The 19,286-nt window shown below is 49.8% G+C and overlaps 5 protein-coding genes across 20 annotated transcripts; 2 read left to right on the forward strand and 3 right to left on the reverse strand.

The window, feature by feature from the left end:
• The first annotated feature begins 20 nt into the window (after positions 1 to 20).
• On the forward strand, positions 21 to 4,029 carry FOIG_12207 (lysine-specific histone demethylase 1). The gene is made up of 4 exons (XM_031213034.1): positions 21 to 43; positions 93 to 297; positions 358 to 810; positions 893 to 4,029. The coding sequence occupies exons 3-4, from the start codon at positions 506 to 508 to the stop codon at positions 3,852 to 3,854; spliced, it is 3,267 nt and encodes a 1,088-aa protein (XP_031057330.1). The 5' UTR covers positions 21 to 43; positions 93 to 297; positions 358 to 505; the 3' UTR covers positions 3,855 to 4,029.
• On the reverse strand, positions 815 to 5,753 carry FOIG_12208 (F-type H+-transporting ATPase subunit gamma). Of its 3 annotated transcripts, none has more exons than XM_031213035.1 (4): positions 5,499 to 5,753; positions 4,622 to 5,208; positions 4,433 to 4,566; positions 815 to 4,380 (listed from the first exon to the last, which is right to left on the reverse strand). In XM_031213035.1, exons 1-4 carry the CDS (start codon positions 5,552 to 5,554, stop codon positions 4,252 to 4,254), a joined length of 906 nt encoding a protein of 301 aa, XP_031057331.1. In that variant the 5' UTR covers positions 5,555 to 5,753; the 3' UTR covers positions 815 to 4,251. The 3 variants fall into 3 exon arrangements, with proteins under 3 accessions (XP_031057331.1, XP_031057332.1, XP_031057333.1); XM_031213037.1 differs by having other exon boundaries at positions 3,971 to 4,380; positions 4,622 to 5,452; positions 5,499 to 5,748; XM_031213036.1 differs by having other exon boundaries at positions 4,622 to 5,753.
• A 306-nt stretch (positions 5,754 to 6,059) lies between these two features.
• On the forward strand, positions 6,060 to 11,179 carry FOIG_12209 (DNA topoisomerase I). 11 transcript variants are annotated; one of them, XM_031213038.1, is made up of 6 exons: positions 6,060 to 6,484; positions 6,649 to 6,872; positions 6,938 to 8,545; positions 8,631 to 8,882; positions 8,936 to 9,385; positions 9,439 to 11,179. In XM_031213038.1, the coding sequence occupies exons 1-6, from the start codon at positions 6,430 to 6,432 to the stop codon at positions 9,577 to 9,579; spliced, it is 2,730 nt and encodes a 909-aa protein (XP_031057334.1). In that variant the 5' UTR covers positions 6,060 to 6,429; the 3' UTR covers positions 9,580 to 11,179. The 11 variants fall into 11 exon arrangements, with proteins under 11 accessions (XP_031057334.1, XP_031057341.1, XP_031057338.1 ...); XM_031213046.1 differs by having other exon boundaries at positions 6,938 to 8,882; XM_031213043.1 differs by having other exon boundaries at positions 8,631 to 9,385.
• FOIG_12210 (licheninase) lies at positions 9,397 to 12,048 on the reverse strand. 4 transcript variants are annotated; one of them, XM_031213050.1, is made up of 3 exons: positions 11,937 to 12,047; positions 11,526 to 11,738; positions 9,397 to 11,469 (listed from the first exon to the last, which is right to left on the reverse strand). In XM_031213050.1, the coding sequence occupies exons 2-3, from the start codon at positions 11,620 to 11,622 to the stop codon at positions 10,445 to 10,447; spliced, it is 1,122 nt and encodes a 373-aa protein (XP_031057346.1). In that variant the 5' UTR covers positions 11,623 to 11,738; positions 11,937 to 12,047; the 3' UTR covers positions 9,397 to 10,444. The 4 variants fall into 4 exon arrangements, with proteins under 4 accessions (XP_031057346.1, XP_031057345.1, XP_031057348.1 ...); XM_031213051.1 differs by having other exon boundaries at positions 10,037 to 11,469; positions 11,526 to 11,694; positions 11,937 to 12,019; XM_031213049.1 differs by having other exon boundaries at positions 11,526 to 12,048.
• Positions 12,049 to 12,737: 689 nt separating this feature from the next.
• FOIG_12211 (uncharacterized protein) lies at positions 12,738 to 14,512 on the reverse strand. Its single transcript, XM_031213053.1, has 2 exons — positions 13,350 to 14,512; positions 12,738 to 13,255 (listed from the first exon to the last, which is right to left on the reverse strand). The coding sequence occupies exon 2, from the start codon at positions 13,112 to 13,114 to the stop codon at positions 12,761 to 12,763; it is 354 nt and encodes a 117-aa protein (XP_031057349.1). The 5' UTR covers positions 13,115 to 13,255; positions 13,350 to 14,512; the 3' UTR covers positions 12,738 to 12,760.
• Positions 14,513 to 19,286: the final 4,774 nt, after the last annotated feature.

Genomic DNA, 19,286 nt, shown 5'->3' on the forward strand with positions numbered 1-19,286 from the left:
GCGTCTGATTTGACCGTAGCGCCGCACGTGATTGAACTTAAAGGTTGCTTTCCTTATTCTGAGGGGCTGAATGGCTGACGATGGATGGCAAGTTCCTCTAAGGCAAAGGAGACAGTCTTTGACAACTGAGTTGTCTTCTGAAATAACTCACGCTGAACCAACCATGGACTAGAAATTGTCCAAAGAGTCGATATCGAGAAAAAGCATGTTGCTGTAACGAGTCTATCCACTCAAATCTTCTCACTGCCTACCTTAGTACCATACTCATTAATCCTCGACATCGAACGAGTTTGAAAGGTTGGTCATTTTATACATGTCCTCTAAATTCCATATACAAACAAGCTGACTATTCAGTAGGGTCCCGAGTTTTCTTCAGTTCTTCCGCATAATGCAACTTTCCTCATTTCATTCGGCTCTTAACAATACTCTTCCTTCCGCCAGACAGTAGCGGCCGCAATTTCAGACAGACCAATACCCGAGGAAAACCTTCGAAACCAACGCCGCTATGGGGTCAGACTTTGGGCAGAGCTTCCGTAAGGGGATTGGCATTAGGAAGAGGGACTTAGACGATAAGGACGCCATTGATTCGCTGACTCCGTCCGACACTATTGTTATGTCGAATCCCCCAGGCCGTATATCACCTCCAATCACTCCTGATGTAGTTTCGGTGCCTCAGTCGCGACAAACTTCGACAGAAATAGCCTCTGAAATTGCGCCAGAGATTGTCGTGTGGACTGAAGATATGGATATCGACAACGCTAGTCACGTTGAGTCTGACGATGAATTGTCAAGCATCAAAAGTTATGCCGAGTGAGTGGTCTAATGCCTCAACTTTACGTGCTCAATGACTCGACAGAGCCTTTCAAACCCAACAGTTTCTAACTGTGCGCAGGGAGGAGCCTCCTCAAAACGACGATGACCCAACGCCATTTCGGGTATCTACTATAGAGGACGCCATAGGCTCTCTTCCCTCGAATCTCACAGAACTATCAGACCTCTCATCGATACCTTCGACGGTGTCGAGTAAGGCTACTACCCCTACGCCAGTCGATACTGATGGTGCACAAGAAGAAGACCAAGACCAAGACCTTTCAATCGACGAGCAGCCACTGTCCCATCAACAATCGCCTTCTCATGATGCCGAACGCTATAACTTCAACATCAGACCGAAGGCTTCGGTACCAACTGATATGTCAGCATACCAATATGCGTCAGAATGTGTTTCGGCCGCCGAGTCAAGCCGGCTCAACCCATACGCTTTACATCCGGAGGAATATCACCTCCTCCGTCATCACATATCTTATACGCAAGTTACAACATATCTCAATATTAGAAATGGTATCATACGGTTATGGTTCCAACACCCTTGGATCGGTGTGACCCGGCTAGAAGCGGTTGGGTGTGCCAACGCTCGCTGGTTCGATGCAGCGAGTGTTTGCTATGATTGGCTTGTTCGTCGAGGCTATATCAACTACGGATGTGTGCGACTCTCCGAAGCTGAGACAGACGATACTGTTGCGCCGGTTGTCAAGAGACAAAAGACAATCGCTGTCATAGGTGCTGGTATCTCCGGACTGGGCTGCGCTAGACAGCTTGAGGGGTTGTTCAGGCAATTTGCTGATCGCTTCCATGAACGAGGCGAGCCTGCGCCTCGAGTGGTTGTGCTGGAAGGACGAGCCCGCGTTGGAGGAAGAGTATACTCTCGCGAGTTCCAGACCAAACCAAAAGAAAAATCACCAGCTTTTGAAGGCAAGCGACACACTGCGGAAATGGGCGGCATGATCATCACTGGGTTCGACCGGGGAAACCCTATTAACATCCTGCTTCGTGGACAATTGGGACTTCCTTATCATGCACTGACAGCCGATACTACAATCTACGACAACAGTGGAAGAGCAGTTGACCCTGTGCGCGATCAGCTCGTTGAAAAACTTTACAATGACTGTTTAGACCGAGTCAGTGAATACAAGCATAAGAATCAACTTGCAAAGCTTATTGAAGGTAGACGAGACCTCATCGAAGAGGGGCGTGATAGTCCTGGAGACGGTAGCAAGACAATGTTTCAGGAAGAAGAGGCTGCTGCTGCACAGCAAGATGCACCACCAGTGGCACAACAGAACATCCCAGCAAAGGTCAACCTGATACCAATATCGTCAGACAAGCTCACGGGTCGGGTTCATATGGAGCCTGGCACTCCCGCGACTACTAAAGCCTCCGACAAAGCAAAATTGATGGGCTGGACAATACGAGACTCAGCCGACGGAGAGAACATCGATTTAACATCGGCAGTGAATGAAGAGGGGGCAACCTTGGGATCTGTTCTTGATAACGCCATTTCCCAGTACAAACAAATCATTGGGCTGAATGCCCAGGATCACCGACTGATCAACTGGCACATTGCCAATTTGGAGTACAGTAACGCTACAAGCTTACACAACCTGAGCCTCCCATTGTGGGACATTGATGCAGGCAATGAATGGGAGGGAAGCCATACAATGGTCGTGGGCGGTTACCAAAGTGTGGCTCGTGGCTTGGTTCACTGCCCGAGCTCACTTGACCTCAAGACTAAATTCCCGGTCAAGAGCATATCCTACCATACTGGAGAGGGCATGGCGTCAGCTGCGATTGAATGCGAAGACGGCTCAGTAGTGGATGCTGATGCCGTGGTTTGCACTATTCCGCTCGGTGTTTTAAAACAGAACAATATCGTCTTCAACCCACCTCTTCCATCATGGAAGACTGATGTCGTTGAGCGACTTGGATTCGGCATTCTGAACAAGGTTGTTCTAGTGTACGATAAGATTTTCTGGGACCATGACAGACATATCTTCGGCGTCTTGAGGGAGTCTTCAAACCGGCTTAGTACCTCACAAAAAGACTATGCCGCGAATCGTGGTCGCTTCTTTCAATGGTTCAACGTATCCAACACAACAGGTCTTCCATGTCTCATTGCTTTGATGGCAGGTGAGGCTGGTTTTGAGACAGAACATTCAAGTAACGACAGCCTTGTGGCTGAAGCAACGGAAGTACTACGCAGCGTCTTTGGCCAGGATGTTCCCTATCCTGTAGAGGCCATGGTCACCCGCTGGGGTTCAGATCGATTCGCCCGAGGTAGTTATTCTTCTGCTGCTCCTGGGATGCAGCCGGAAGACTACGATGTCATGGCCAGACCTGTCGGAAACCTCTTCTTTGCTGGTGAACACACCATTGGTACGCACCCAGCCACGGTTCATGGGGCGTATCTGTCCGGTCTAAGGGCAGCTTCTGAAGTGTTGGAGACCTTGATCGGCCCCATTGAGGTCCCGACACCGTTGATTCTGCCTCGAGATTCTGTGCTGCTGCGCAAGCGTAAGGAGCCTGCCCAAGATCAGCAACCAGCACGACTCCAGGCCTATGAAAACGAGATTCAGACCTATATACAATCGAAACTCGGGGACCGACCCTCTCGTCCGGCTAAAGTTGCGGGTAATGCGTATATACTTTATAGCAAAGATCTATTCGACGTTGCGAGGAAGAAGTGTGAGGAGAATCGGAAACCAGGCAAAGGTGGGCGTGCTGTCCCCAACGAAGTCCGGATCATGACTAGTAAGATGTGGAAGGACGCTTCGTCTGAGGAACGCAAGCCATATGAAGACCAGGCAACGGAGCAAAAGCGCGGGTACGCTGAAGCTGTTCAGGCATGGACCCGGGCCACCGAACGATGGGATCAGGAGGCCGCTGCGCTGCGAACAGCTTACGAGAAAGAGAATCCCTTTGGTACCGCCAAGATAGCAGAGGTTCCTCACGAGAGTTCCAGCAAACATCGCAGGACGAGACACATCAGTTATGCGGAGGACAGTGACATTGGGTTCTGAGATTTGTTTCGACGCATTCCATACCCTCTCGATTGGGTGTTGATGGCGTTTCTGGTTTCTGTGACTACACTTGAGAGATTACTTCGTTTTGGTTGTTGATCGTTCTCAAAATATAATGGTATCGGTGTTCGGCGTTTTCAGATGAGGGGGGTTGACTTATAACTTATACTTGAATTTATCTAAGTTTTTTACCATCGAAATCCTTACTTCCGCTAACAGCCATCGAGAGGCAGTGTTTGTTCTGTGTTTTTTTTTTGGACTGCCGTACATTGACTGCATGGGCTACTAAGGAATTTATTGAAGGCTTTGATACAATGGGGGAAACCATACATGGATGGTAGCCCGATGACATTTGTTACAAAGGGAAGCATTACACCCCATCTTGTTCTCCCACTCCTTACATGTCCGCAGAGGCAGTAGCACCAGTGATAATCTCAACCAGTTCTCCGGTAATGACGGCCTGTCGAGTACGGTTGAAGAGAATCTGGTACTTGTTGATCATCTCACCAGCGTTCTTAGAGGCGTTCTGCGGGAATTGTCAGTACCAGCCATGAAAGCCACAACCTAGTGATACTTACGTCCATAGCGTTTCGTCGGGCAGACTGCTCGCAGGCGTGGCCCTCAGCAAGAGCCCAGTAGAGGGAGTTGGCAAGACTGTACTCGCGGAGGTTGCCAAGAACCTCCTCGTCAACCTCGAAGGCAGAGAAGTTGGCTATGATTGAGAGTTAGACATATTGACGATAACTTTCACATCCAGGGAAACTCACGGGACTGCTGGATAGCCTCCTCGGAAAATGCCTCAATCATGGAAGCCTCGTAGGTCTGAGCGTTAACGAAGCTGTTGTACAGAATCTTGATGTCGGTGTACTCAGTAGGAAGCTGAATAACCTGGTCGGCAATGGCCTGGGCGTCGGCAAAGGTGGGAACATCCTTGCCAATACCAGCGAAGCTCAGCTGGATAGCTGAGGCGTTGGTTCGTGAGAGCTGAGCCTTGGCCTTCTCACCAATGAGGACGAGGTCGAAGCCAGGCTGCTCGGCGTGAAGTCGGCGGACATATCGGGACAGACCAGAGTGAATACCACCGCAGAGACCCTTGTCGGAAGAGCAGACGATGATGAGGGTCTTCTTGTCCTCAGTCTCGAGGGCCTTGGTCTCAGCGGACTCGTAGACCTCATTAGAGGTCTGACCGTACTTGCGAGAGTCGTTCATGGCGCGCTGGGCTCGGGTGAGCTTGGTGGAGGCGACAATCTTCATGGTGTTTGTGATCTTCTCGATGTTTCGGATGGACTTGAGACGGTCCTCGATCTCACGGAGAGTCGCATAGGTGGCAGCGGAGCTGGGGACGGCAGCGGCCCTGGAAGCGCGAAAAAGGACGTCATCAGCATTTTCCTTCTCTTTTGTTTTTTTCGGACGATTATTGGTGATGATGATGTTGAGATATTCCCCTCAGAGCATTCAATTGCCTCTCATAATTTTATTGCAACTCGGTCGATATTGGGCGGGCGTATGTACTTGTGATGATGTGGCCGATGGTCGAGGGTTGAAGTGCTCAACCGGCAAACAAATTCTTGGACTTCCCGACAGCCGAGAGAGAGCCACTGGATACTCAAGGGGAGACGGAACTGAGGGAGGAGAGAAACTTACCGAGCATTAGCTGCGGCGGCTGCTCGAAGAGCTGGTCTGGCGGCTCGTGACAACATCGTGACTGAGGGATAGGACGTAGAGAAAGAGCCTCTGCCAACGGTGGCCCAATTGATCGCGATATACGGCTCAATTGATGGAGATGGGGTCGTGTAAGGTCGGAATATGAGGTGTATTGGTCGCTGCGGACTAAAGCATTCAGGTTTGCTCTCGCTATTTTCCCGGGTAAATTAGGTAGCCGACCGGAACTTCTAGGCGTTGTGCTTGTCCAGACACAGTGAGCTCCAGTAATGATTTGGTGCAGTCACGTGATGCAGTCTTCAAAGCTCCACTTAAGCCGCAATCGCCCCGCTTCCTTTTTTCTTACTGCATGCATGACTAAGGCAAACAAAGCTCTTTAGGCCCCCCAGTTTTCATCCTCTGTGTTAACTCTCCCCTATCCAATCACATAAAGAATTCTGCTTTTAGCCCCATTACTGAGTCGCTGCAACTGCTGCGCAACACTTGGCTGAACCACTGAGAGCCAGCGCTGCAGTGCCCACACTCACTCTGCCTGTCTTTTCACTCAGGTGCCTCGTAGGTCCAGTCCTTTCTCGCCTCGCCTTTCCGTCGCCGGGTCCGGGCCTGTCTTGGTCTTGGCCTTAAAGAAAGCAGCAACGCCGCCTCTCGACTTATTCTCCCCAATCCCATTGTTGCTGATTCCCTCCTCTCCAGCTTTCGTGAATATCGTCAAACGCACCCTCTTCTCCTACACAAGGCGTTGAGGGGATCATTTCCTCGCGCTTTTTTCTTCGATATTACGTTTTTCCTCCGTTTGCAGAGGCCTGTTCTTCGTTCTGTCACGCTTTCGCATCTTCAATCCCAGTCCCTGACCTCATTGTACTTTGGTAGGCGACCAGCCACGGAACGGAAACTTGCCTTGAACTTCACAACCATGAGTTACAGCTCTGACGACGATCGCCCTCTTGCGAGGGCCAACGGCCATAGACGTGAGTTGTGTTTTTTTTGTCAATTATCATGCTGCTTTGCTGGGTTTTGTTCGCGCGCTCATGCGTCCTCATCACGTTGGCGTTTTCAAAACAAAGTTTAGCTACAACACCTACCACGCGCATGCTTTTGCTGGTCTCTGTTCTAACACATGGAATCCCTACAGTCTCCTCGTCTAAGATTTCTCGCGCCGAAGATGATGCTCTGGATCAGCCAGTGCCCAAGCAGGCTGCTAAGATGGCTGGTCTGTCGGTTCGCAATGGTCCTCTTGAAGACGCAATGGACATCGATGAACCGGCTACCAACGGAGCTAGCAAACGTAAATCGCGTACCTCTATCAGCAAGGTCAACTACAAGGACGATGAGTCTAGTGATGATGCTGCCCCTCTGGTTCGTATTCATGACACAGGAAAACCCTTCCTGTGGGGCCAGGTATGCTGACGATGCTATCGCAGGCCAAGCGGCAAAAGAAGCAAGCCAACAGAGTTCCCGAATCCGACTCCGACGATGAACCCATCGCAAGGGCCCGAGGAAAGAAACTTCCCCCTTCCTACGACGAGACTGCTTTGCCCGAGTCCTCTGGCGACGATGACGAGCCCCTTAGTGTGAAGCTCGCGCAAAAGAAGCGTGACATGGAGAAGGAAGCTGAGAAGCAAGCCAAGGTGATCCGAGCCAAAGAAAGAACCAAGAAGCCTGCGACAAAGAAAGCTGTCAAGGATGAGTCCGACGACGATGTTCCACTTGCGAAATCCTCAGCGAGTAAGCGTCGATCTAACGGAACTGCTGCGAAGCGGAAGTCGAATGGTGTCAAGAAAGAGGAGTCAGATTCGGATGCGCCTATCTCCAAGAAGGCCAAGGCTAAACCCACCTCATCTGCCAAGAAGGCCGTCAAGGCAGAATCCAAGAAGGCCAGCGAGAGTGAGGACGAAGAGGAGTATGCTTGGTGGAACGCACCAAAGAAGGAAAACGACGATATTAAGTGGACAACTCTTGAGCACAATGGCGTTCTTTTCCCACCTGATTACGAGCCTTTGCCCAAGAACGTCAAGATGCTCTACGATGGACAACCAGTTACTCTTGCTCCCGAGGTTGAGGAGGTTGCCACCTTTTGGGTTGCCATGATGACTCCTGCATCCTCCCATCACCTAGAGAACCCTGTTTTCCGCAAAAACTTCTTTGAAGATTTTAAAGAATACTGCGACAAGTACGGTGTTACAGATGCGCAGGGAAAGAAGGTCGCTGTCAAATCGCTTGAAAAGTGCAACTTCGACAAAATTTACGCATATTGGAGCGAGAAGGTCGAACAGAACAAGTCCAAAAACATGACCAAGGAAGAGAGGGAGGCTGCGAAGGCGAAGAAGGATGCCCTCGAAGCCCCCTTCACTCACTGTTTATGGGATGGTAGAAAGCAGAAGGTTGGCAACTTCAGAGTCGAACCTCCCAGCTTGTTCCGTGGACGTGGTGAACATCCCAAAACCGGTAAAGTCAAGCAGCGTGTCCAACCCGAACAAATCACCATCAACATCGGCAAGGGTGCCAAGGTCCCAGAGCCTCCCAAGGGACACAAGTGGAAAGCTGTGCAGCACGACCAAAAGGCAACCTGGTTAGCCATGTGGCAGGAGAATATCAACCAAAACTACAAGTATGTGATGCTTGGAGCTGATAGCGATATCAAAGGTCAGAGTGACTTCAAGAAGTTTGAGAAGGCCCGGGAACTCAAAAAGCACATTGACAAGATTCGCAAGGACTACACCAAGGAGCTTAAGAGTGAAGTGATGGCAGATCGTCAACGAGCCACCGCCATGTATCTGATCGACAAAATGGCACTTCGAGCTGGTAACGAGAAAGACACAGAAAACGAGGCCGACACTGTGGGTTGTTGCTCTCTCAAGTACGAGCATATCACACTTGAGCCTCCTAACAAGGTTACATTCGATTTCCTCGGAAAGGACAGTATTCCATATAGAGAGACTGCCATTGTTGAGCCTCAGGTCTTTAAGAACCTCAAGCTTTTCAAGAAGGCGCCCAAGACTACGGGAGATGATCTCTTCGACCGCCTCAACGTCAGTTTCTTTTCTTTTCTTTTCTTTTCTTTTCTTTTATTTCCCTGTCCTTTGTATAAGAAGTTAGTTGCTGACGGAATTATAGACCTCTCAGTTGAATAGGCATTTGACCGGCTACATGAAGGGTCTGACCGCCAAGGTTTTCCGTACTTACAACGCTTCCTGGACAATGTCAGAACTGCTCAGGAAGCTCGCTTCGGATCCTCGCTCTCGCGGCACAGTTGCTGAAAAAGTAAAGTTGTACAATGACTGCAACCGCGAGGTTGCCGTTCTGTGCAACCATAAGCGAACCGTGGGTGCTGGGCACGAGCAGCAAATGGCCAAGCTTGGTGACAGGGTAAGTCTGACTTGTGCCTAAGTCGACCACTCCAGATACTGATTCTTTTCTAGATTAAAGGCCTCCGCTACCAGCAATGGCGAACAAAGATGATGATTCTCGATATTGAATCTGGTTACAAGAAGAAGAAGGGTGCCGCCTGGTTCGAGAGGGATGAGGACTTAGATGACGAGTGGGTCAAGGAGCACCAGCAATTCTTACTTGAGGAGCAGCGTACAAAGATCACCAAGAAATTCGAGAAGGACAACGAAAAGCGCAAGGCGGACAAAGAAAAGCCTCTCCCCGAGAAGGAGCTCAAAGAACGTCTTCAGGCTGTCAAGGAGATGGAGGCCAAGTTCAAAAAAGAGAACAAGACCAAGAAGGTCGAGGCTGAAGGCAGAGGCGTTACTGTCGACAAGCTTCTAAAGGCTGTGGACAAGTTTGATGAGCGCATCAAGACACTGGAGCTTCAGGCCCAGGATCGTGATGGCAACAAGGAGGTAGCCCTCGGCACCTCCAAGATCGTGAGTACCACCGAAAACCCGTTGAAGATCTTTGACTGACTTGTTATTCATAGAACTACATTGATCCTCGCCTCACAGTGGTCTTCTCCAAGAAGTTCGACGTTCCTATCGAAAAGTTCTTTTCCAAGACTCTTCGTGACAAGTTCCGATGGGCCATCAAGTCTGTTGAGGATGAGGATGACTGGACCTTCTAAGTTCTCCGTGAGGGTGTTGGCGTATAAAAAGAAAATTGCGGGAGGCTTTTGGTTCTGTTGCTTTTATACTAATTTGCTTGCTTTTTTTTTTCTTTGGAGGTTTTGTAAGAATACTCGGATGTTGCTTTCGACATGAGCAAGGGCAAGATCAAGGAGACAAGAGGAGAAAGCACACCGAGCGAAGCGCGAGCTCGCGATGTGCTTTCCGGGTGCAGGGTGAACGGCCGTAGAACGCAGAACGCAGACAACGAACTCGCAGGCGCCGAGATGGGTTGCTCGGAGCATTCAAGGGGATTATTGGCGGCAGAGATTTTAGTATCATAGAAATCATACCTATAGAACAAGCACTTCGCATGTTGCTGGAGTTTTGGTGGCCTCTGGAGAGGGGTTGACTCCATCCATGGCTCTGCTAACGCTCAAGCATGGACGAGACGGGCACGATCCTGATAACTATATTTACCAGTGCTATTTTTTTCAACATTTGTATGACGAGAAGAATGTGTGTTCCATCTTGGAGTGTACATTGGTCCTCGTAAAATATATATGTTGATTCTTTCATTATACACCGCCTGTCTATCTAATGTTTGCCATGCGTCTATTCTTTACAACCAAATGCATTGCGCCGTCGCTAAGAGCAATATGTCAAACCCAAATACCAACCAATTGCAACTAAGTGCCCCAGTTCCAGAAACGCCAACCAACCTTGCCATGTAAATAAGGAATCACATCCATACATACTCGCGGTGTTGTCTAGAGGTCATCATATGCCGGACAATGTACATGGGCCAAAACCCAAGACAATATATGCTGTCGAATCGTAATATATAGGTCATATACCGTGAAGTGAAGTCAAGGTGTTTCTTCTCTAGAAGAAACGACCAGCAAATGCCATAATGCCGGCCAAGAAGGGCATAACAGCAATAACGTTATGTAAAGGCTGAAGAACGAAGGCGCTGTTCTCGGCGGGAATGATTTTCCCCTTGGCGTTGAGCCTCCAGCCTTCAGGGATAGCTCCGCCAGAAGGTCGGGAGCCGGTCCAGGGCCATCCCGTCTGTGTAGCTGTAGCGGGACTTCCGTCCTCGGCGATACCTCCGACAGGAACGTTTCCATCCGCTGTAGCGACGGTTCCTTGGGCGGTAGCAGTGACGGTCATGGCATCGCCGTTTTCGTTGCCGTTGATCTCACCGCCGACAGATTCAATTGACTGCCAGGAGCCAGATGTGTCCTTGTATTTGTACTCGTCACCAGTTGAGTAGTCCGTGACAACGACACTCTTGACTTTCATGGTGAAGGGACCTTTGGAGTAGTCTGTTGGTCCACGGGCCCATTTGACGGTGCCTGCGGAGTTTGTATTGGGGTCACCACCAGCCCAGGCGCCGAACTTGACTTGCATCGGAGTTTGAGGGTATTGATTATCCTCGGCGTCGCCAGCGTTGAGGGTTCGAACGACAGTGCCGCCAGCCATCCAGACGATACGGTCCTTGGTCCAGTCGATGGTATATGTAATCCACTCGCCCTGCGTATTTGTCACGTCGTGAAACTCGCCGCGGTTGTACGAGGTCGTCTGGCCCTTTCCGAAGTAGTTTGACTGGATCTCGTCATTATCGGAGCCGAGCCATTCAATGTCGATCTCGTCGAGCACGTCGGACTGGAGAACGAGCGACGATACGATACCGGCTCCGGGAGCAGCCTTCATCGTGATCTCGACACGGCCGAACATGATGTAGAAGAGGGATGCAAGCTGCGGCGCGTCATTGGCGCGGGCGACGGTGAAGGAGACGCCCTCGCTGTCGTATTTAGGCGATCCAGAGGCTGCGAAGGAGTTTACCTCGCCTTTGGAGAAGTCGATGTCGATGCTCATGCCGAGGGCATCGTCGCTGGGACAGTTGCCTATAAGTGTCTGGTTAGTGGGATGAGGGGTTGACTGGTTGATAAAGTGTGCGTACTGTTCTGGAGAGGATTGCATTTACTCCATGTCTGGGCTGAGACTGCAGTAGCAAGCAGCACTGCGGCTGCGGCCGAGACTCTGGATATCCATCTCATGTTGGGCTGTATGTGCTGTGGTGGGTAGGTATGGTATGGTATGGTGTGATATGTACGGTGAGCAAGTGGCTTCTAAAAGCCAACGTCGTCAATGTGAGTATTACTCTGTTCTTCAACTTGTCTCGGGTATCGTTGTATCAGTACTCGATAATGTGTAGTAGCACAGGGGAATAGACTCGAGGCTTATGGTGATTGTTGGTGTAAGGGGAGGAAGAAGTGGTGAAGATGCAGGTTCCCGTTCAAGACTAAAAAGTGAAATATTACGAGCAAGACACGTCACGTCACACGCTTGGCATTGGAAATTCAACGCTCACCGTTTTCCGGTTTCTTCTTGGGCTGCCGCGTAATGGCAATTGGCCCCGTCCTTGGTTGTTTTGGCGCCCGAGGATGATCAATTGGGAGGCTGGGAGCGTTTCTTGTAGATAGATATTGGGATATTAGTGCTGTACCCAATTCCGCGTTGCCGGGTGGCTGGGAAATCGGGTGGCTGGGCTGGCCCGGCCCGTGTGGCGCTACGGGATCCTGGCACCGTTGTTGAAACTTTGATTACCCTATACCGTGGTGGTGCCTGGACATGAGCTCATATCACCACTTGACATGATAAGAGTCTGGATGGTATACGGGTTAAACGTTGCTGACTTGGAGTATTTGACGTCGTCAATCTTCAACAGGCTTGTATAGCATCGGCATGGTATATGTGTTAGGGTCCTCACTATTTCTAGGCCTGTAAGACTAATAACATGTAACTTTTTGTACTCACCGAGTTCTCGACACCAAACAATCAACAGAAGTTATTTGGTGAAACGTCAAGTTCACACCAAAAATCTCGCCATGATCCATTTCAATATACAAAACACTCCGCTAATTCAAGGTCGTGATGTCAATGTCGCATTCTCAGTGCCCGACTCGACCTCAACTTGTACAACGTCAAGAAGACGAAAAGGTGTTTGTTTCAGATAAGTAGGACAATATCTCCCGCACATATCAACTACGCAAATCTTGAAATACAAGCTGCGCAACACCATCGAGGGTCATCTAGACTGGTCTCGCACTGATCTCGATCCTCGCAACGGCATGCAACGAAACATCCCTTACTGAAGTCTAAATCGCCATCACTCAATCAGAATCGATCGTCAATCTACTGGCATGTTAGGGCTAGATCTTTTGTCTCACGAAACACTCTAAAATGCGCGCCCTCGCATAAAGCGTACAGCCACAACCACTCTATCCAGACCAGATCCAAGACCAACACGTGTAAGCCATGTCGCAGATCAGCCCTTGCATCATCTCTGGCACCGTCATCACTCGCATATAAGCCTCCATACCATCTTCCACCTCTCTGCCTCAGAATTTGCTGGAATGGTACGAATCGCTCGTCCGTCGATGTGAAGTACCCTACACCATCCATCTGGGAAGTCATCGCGATTGGGATGACATACATAGAAGTGCATCCATCACCTACACCGACGGCAGGCAATCGAGTCACCGACATTTTGACCACCCAGCAAGTGGGGGAAGACGTAAAATAAGAAAGTTGACGAGGAAAAAACCAAATCAGTAAGACCCCCGCATCAACATAAACTTTGCTTCCCTTCAAAAACTACTTACCTACAGGTGCTAAACTGGGTCGAGTCTAAGCTCATGGGCGAGACAGATAAGCAAAGAGAATGCAAGTGAGCCAGAAAAGACATAGAGAAAAGAAAAACGAAGGGCGGAGCCACACTCACCCTACACTAGAGCCATCCCATCTGACGACAGATAGATGATCAATTCCATTCCGTTCGTGTCCATGATAGGTATCTATATGCCAACTCCATTATGCGTCTGTTATGGAGCATCATGACAACATTTCACTGCACAAACGCTGCCCTCGCAGTCGAGCTGACCAAGCAGATGCAGGTCCAAAATCTGATTCACGACCTGTCAACAAAGGCAGCACCCAATCAGCATCCCCAGATCCGCCGTGAAACCTTTTTCAAAAGACCTTTTATGTTATCCCTCGCATATATCACAAGTGACCGCCACTCTACCGTACGTCGCGTCTGGTGGGCATAAACATTCCCAACGGTACAGAACCCTCCCCCTCCTTGATCCCGATCGATTCACCGTGATCCCTTGCTTCTCCTTCCGTGCCTCGCCGCCACATGAGGCCATTCGGGGATATTCCTCTCCCCTACTGCTTATCCCGCAGTGAGAGACAGTCGATTCCCCACCCTCGCATATCGTCCTCACCACTTCTCGAATCCTGCATGCCCTAACCCCACAGAGCACTCCGAAGCCAACTGCCCGTGGTTGCTTTGTCTGCAGGTTATGGAACTAATCATGTATGAAGACGAAGCTGCTTGGCTTGGTAGATCCAAGTCAGTTTGCTCATCGGCTAGTTGACAAAGCTCGACATGTTGTGTAAACTGTGGAGGCATGCAAAAGTTGATATTGAAAACCCAAATCCGTATCATTGATACATCTGTGTCACTGAACTCCAGTATTTGACGTCAAACACTTACTTATTCGACATGTTTCAGACATCCACTCGGATATCTCTAACGCTTTTTTGTCCCCTCGTCATTGGCTCGATCGTTTCATCTTCAGCTGAGCAAATCTAAACCTTTGTCTCGGCCTCGTGTCATGTTGCGTTACTTGTCCCTCAACCCACACTGTTGAGGCCAAACCTGACATTTTCCGGGCATGCGACATGCATTAGACACAGTCCGTGATCCGTGACCGCTTCATCTAGGCAAGACTCGTTGGTCGTGACATGATAGGTCTAAGGTGCACAACCATGAGAATGGCAAATGGGCCCTCGCATAAGTCATATGTAATGTATCACATCATATGATGACATAGGAAAACATGACATAGAGAGGGAAAAAAGAAAGAATACTAAAAATCGTTAGATGGGGGAAAAGAGGCCACAGAAATGAGAGAGTAAAAAGCAAAGAGACGACGAACCAGGACAGGACAGAGCAGCGCAGGCAGAACAGGACAGGACAAGACAAAGCAAATAATTAGCCGATCAGTTCTCGGTAGGCAAACATGGTGAAGCCATAACTGAATCCTTCCAACCAACCTGCTGAGTGGGGGTTCAAAGTTGATGAATTGGTACTCTGTATCTGTATCTGCACTGCAGCCCGCTCGCTCGCAATCATTACAGATAGGTAATAATGATAGACTGTTATGCCGAAATGACACACCATCTCATCTATCGGCATCATTAAACTTAGTCTGGGCATTGAGCCGTTGCTCTTAGACTCATCAATCGGACTCCTGCGGACCGCACGTCCGTTCATCTCATACGGGTTGGCCCGGAGCTGCCGTGCGCATCAATGGATGGATATATCCATCAGTGACAAACGATAATTAAAGAGCTTGCCATCTTATCCCGAGACTGGTATAGTTCGTCCATGAATATCCCCAAGTCATCATGCTATTTTGAAATATTCGGGTTTCGCCAGATTCGATTTGAATTGCACCGTCGTATTGAGCCTCCGCTTCGTCTCAGAGAACCAGGCAAAGGCATAAAAACGTTCGTAAAGACCCATTACGCACAGGCACCTATTGACTCTGACGGAGGCGAGCCGTCAACGCATAGACGCATAATAAGAAAGAGAGAATCCTAGATTCATATGCTTGCTCGCCAGGGGTGGGACGGACGGACGGGCTCAGACTCAGAGGCAAGGCAATCAATCTTCCACCCACTCCAGGTACACCCATACCTGAGACAGACACTGCCCTTCCATGCGGTGTGAGAAGTGAGAAGAGGGAGGTATGTACAGATAGAGACAGAGGCAAACAGGAAAGGCTTGCAATGAGGTGACGAGCCGTTTCTCTTTGCTTTGCTTTTTCTCATGCTTGTGGGCTAGGCTATGGTGGTAGCAAAGTATCAATCCTTGAGCGTGAAACCACCAGGCGCTGAGATTTTCTTTTTTCTTTCCAATTGTCGGTAGTTGTCACATGAAAAGAGATGCCACCGGGGTCCGTTCCCGTCTTCTCACATCCTTGAAAAATTTACTTCTTCCTTATTGTTGCTGATCATTGCAATACAGTACATTGCATCGCAAGCTAAACCATTGCCTCTTGTGCGAGGTATCGAGCTATTCAGTGATTGCTGCACACTAATGCATAGGTAGTCGAGCTTCGCGTTCGTTTGGTTTATCAACCATAACGCTGCGAAATTGCGGACCCTCTGCAGGTGCAACATCAAATAATAGTCCAACAAAGTGAGGCTGGTTGACTTAGTAGGTAGGCAATCCAACCTCTCGATCCATACCGAGGGTCTCATGAAGCATGCATCCCAATTACATTCAATTCATTGCAGTAGATTCAAGTCACGCACGGAGCCCAAGGTCCGCCATTGACCCCGACAGCATCTCAAGCCTGTTCCACGTGGGTTGGTAGTTTGGCAGCTTTCATCGAGGGCATGCCCAAGACCGTGCGGTGTTGGTTGATAAGGTTGACGGGAAGGCCACCAGACTACTCACATTGACAGGCCGTACTAGCATTGTAGACTGTACCAAAGACCAAAGGCTTGCTGGATAGGGTTGAGGCAGAATCGCTGTTTCGTTTTGGCCTTTGTATCTCGCTCGTATCACACGTACCCCGGAAGGATCTATTCCCATTAGGTGGATGTTGTGCTCGATGGTGAAGCTCAAAGTGCTCCATCAACAGCAATGCAAAATGTCTTGCATCAAACAAACCACAAAGAAACTTGCTTTGACTCGTATGGACCGAGGCTCTTGACCTCCCGCTCCATACCGTAGTAGATCGTCAACATGGATTGATAGGAACTCAATCCGACTACCAGTTCATCTTCTCGAGCGTCGAGGTATGATCCTTCGCGATGCTGGGGTGCGATGTGAAACCTTCGAGAAGTCCCAAGGACATGGTCGGCGGAATGGCCAGTCGTCTTGGACAAGGTAAGTATTGTTAGCGTTGGTTCCGGTTACCATCCAGCCAGGGGTGCCCCGGCCACCAGCTGATTTTGAACTTTCTCCAGTCCTCCACACAGACGGTTCCTCATTTTATCTCTGTGGTATCACGCTCTTGAGATGACTCGCGGTTGAGTGGGCCAACCATTCATATCGACTTTCATTGACGGAACAGTCAAATCGAACCGCCCATGTACAATTATCACCAGTCAGGCACGTCCGATTCTGCATCACGGGTCTAGCCAGCCACTTCTCCAGTCAAAGGCCAGTCTGCGAGTTTGGTTTGAAGAGCCGCGGGTGTGACAAGGTAACCCCACTAATTCTCATGCTGGGTGCATGAACGCGTTGGATTGCCGGGTGTCCTGGGCCTGGGGACGTAAGACAAACGTTGTTGATCAGTATCTGACATGCTCTTACTACCCTCTGATAATTCAGGCATCGTCTCACACCGAACATCTGCCAGCCCAAGAGGTTTGCCACGACGACACCACCTTTTAGCAAAGACGAGAACCATGAGATGGCCTGGACGGGTCGTTCACACGTAGCCACTAGCATTAACTCATGATTTTCATCAAGCTGAACTATAGATTTGACTCCGGTCAATTAACACGGGACGACGACACTCTTTGGGACTGGCTAGCACCAAACTAAGTCAGACACTGTCTGTTTGTGAACAATCTGAGTCCTGAGAGGTGATCTTCCAGAATCATGCCAGTAGGAAGGGTCCGGGCTGAACAACCAGCATATTGATTCGTTCGAGACTGTATTTGGCCGGGCTGAAATCCGGGGAGCGTCCCAAAGGCCGGAGGACAGGGATTATTACAGCCTAAGTCTCCGGGGACCTTATCAACGAGACTGGCTGGCCACACGGCTACCTATCCGGGCCGTTGCCAAATCTCCAACGAGTCCCGCCAGTCCATCTCGAAACAGGGGATCCCCTGACGGAGTGGAACCGCCAGGGACACCCCTTGTTCTACCGCCCATCAGGGTCCCATCCACTCCTAGACGGTACGGTTGACCCAGGCCCAGGTGAAGCCAAGCAACTCGCCTCCCAGAGACGATGTGCCGGGACCTCATGATGGTACTGACAGATGAGTCGAGAGGTTTGATTGTGAGAATTGACTGCACACCTTGAAATGTCCGCTTCTCTAGACGAATATCAATGATTAGTTTTGTTCATTGAGGAAATACATATTCAGAATGTTGTGCCACGGCGGAAAGGCATTTGGGATTCTCAATGCGAGAACGCTCTCTCGCAAGCCCTGGCAGCCGCGGACACGGATTCAGATTGCCTACAGTCTGGGGTGGTTAGGCGTAGTTGGTGGCTCGCGGAACAAAACGAATCCAACACGTCGGATCCTCTCTTTTGCCTCGCTCTCGAAAGTGGTTAGCTCCCACTGATATCCAACTCGGCCAAGCTTGCACATCCGCTGCTGCACCAGGGATGTCGACACCCGGCTCCGCGAGACCAGAGCCTGCCACTAACAAGACGATGGAGCTGTCGATGCCCTCAATGTTCAGGGCCTGTACCATCTTGTGGTCTCTGCACGACGGCGGTGTCGATAGCTTCAGAGCACGTTCTTACAGAGACCTGTAAGGTGAAGAGAGTCTGCAAAAGGCCCACAAAGAGGATCAGTGGAGCTGATAACTCGAGCGAGCATAGACTGACGGGCGGCCCAATAGCCCAAAACTCTTCAACGTAGTCGCTTGCCACTGATATCATGTTTGCAAGTGGCCTATGGTGACTACTGTTTGCATTTCTGGGGTCATCGCTCAAGATGGGCCACAATGGTGCGCTGAGAAATCTTTTAAGCTGGGCCAGAAACCATGAACAGCCATGTTGAAATAAACCCTGTCAATTTCGCTGTCTTGTACATAGCTGGTTGACGCAGTTGGTGATCTCTTTCTGGTGAGCTATAATTCAATGTGATCTAGGAATATATACGATGCGACGCCTTAGGCAAAGGCAGGACCTTGTTCTTTTGCAATCTGAGAGGTCTGAATATGTTTGTTCGCGGCACAAAGCCATACACTCTATCAAAACGGTTTGCTAGGAAACTGTTTGTGTGACAGCCACAATTGGCTTTTCTTGTTCTTGTTCCTGCATAACGGTGGCGGTCGCTTGGAAAAAAAGCCCTGTCTGTTATGTTTCTGCATCAGTTTGGAACGTTGTCATGCAAGGTACCAAGAGTTGCCACCAATAAGTTGACATGGGCCAACGAGGGGGTCGCCCTACTAACGACACGAACTTGCCCACAAGAGCTGACCCGAACTGTCAACGGATCCTTGAGGACCTAGCAAGCACCCCAGAATCGTTAGTTGCCCGGCTGTTGGAGGCCATTTTCATGGATGACTACTACCTGACAGGAAAGATGAAATGCTCGGTTTATCAAGAACATTGAGGGAATGAGGAGAACCCCAAGTACTGTGGGAGACACCTGGAGGAATTGATCAAACGAAACAAATGTATACGATCATAGCCCAAAGTCTGTGGCAGCTTCGAATCGGCAGAAGGATAATGACGGGTTTAGTGGTGAAGATCTTCAGGAATTTGGCATGGGTAAGTGTCTTTGCTGAGAATAGTTCATTGAGACGTGCGAGAAGGTCTGTATGGCTCTGCATTTGGAGGACCGAGACTTGTACGGAGTACCTACAGACGTACACCCTGCGGGCGCTCGTATGCATAAGCACGCACAAGTACTGACCTAGGGACACAAGACCGAGTTCATCTTTGGGCTA

The sequence above is a fragment of the Fusarium odoratissimum genome (assembly GCF_000260195.1).
Source record: "Fusarium odoratissimum NRRL 54006 unplaced genomic scaffold supercont1.25, whole genome shotgun sequence".
In the NCBI taxonomy this organism is placed as follows: Eukaryota; Fungi; Ascomycota; class Sordariomycetes; order Hypocreales; family Nectriaceae; genus Fusarium; species Fusarium odoratissimum.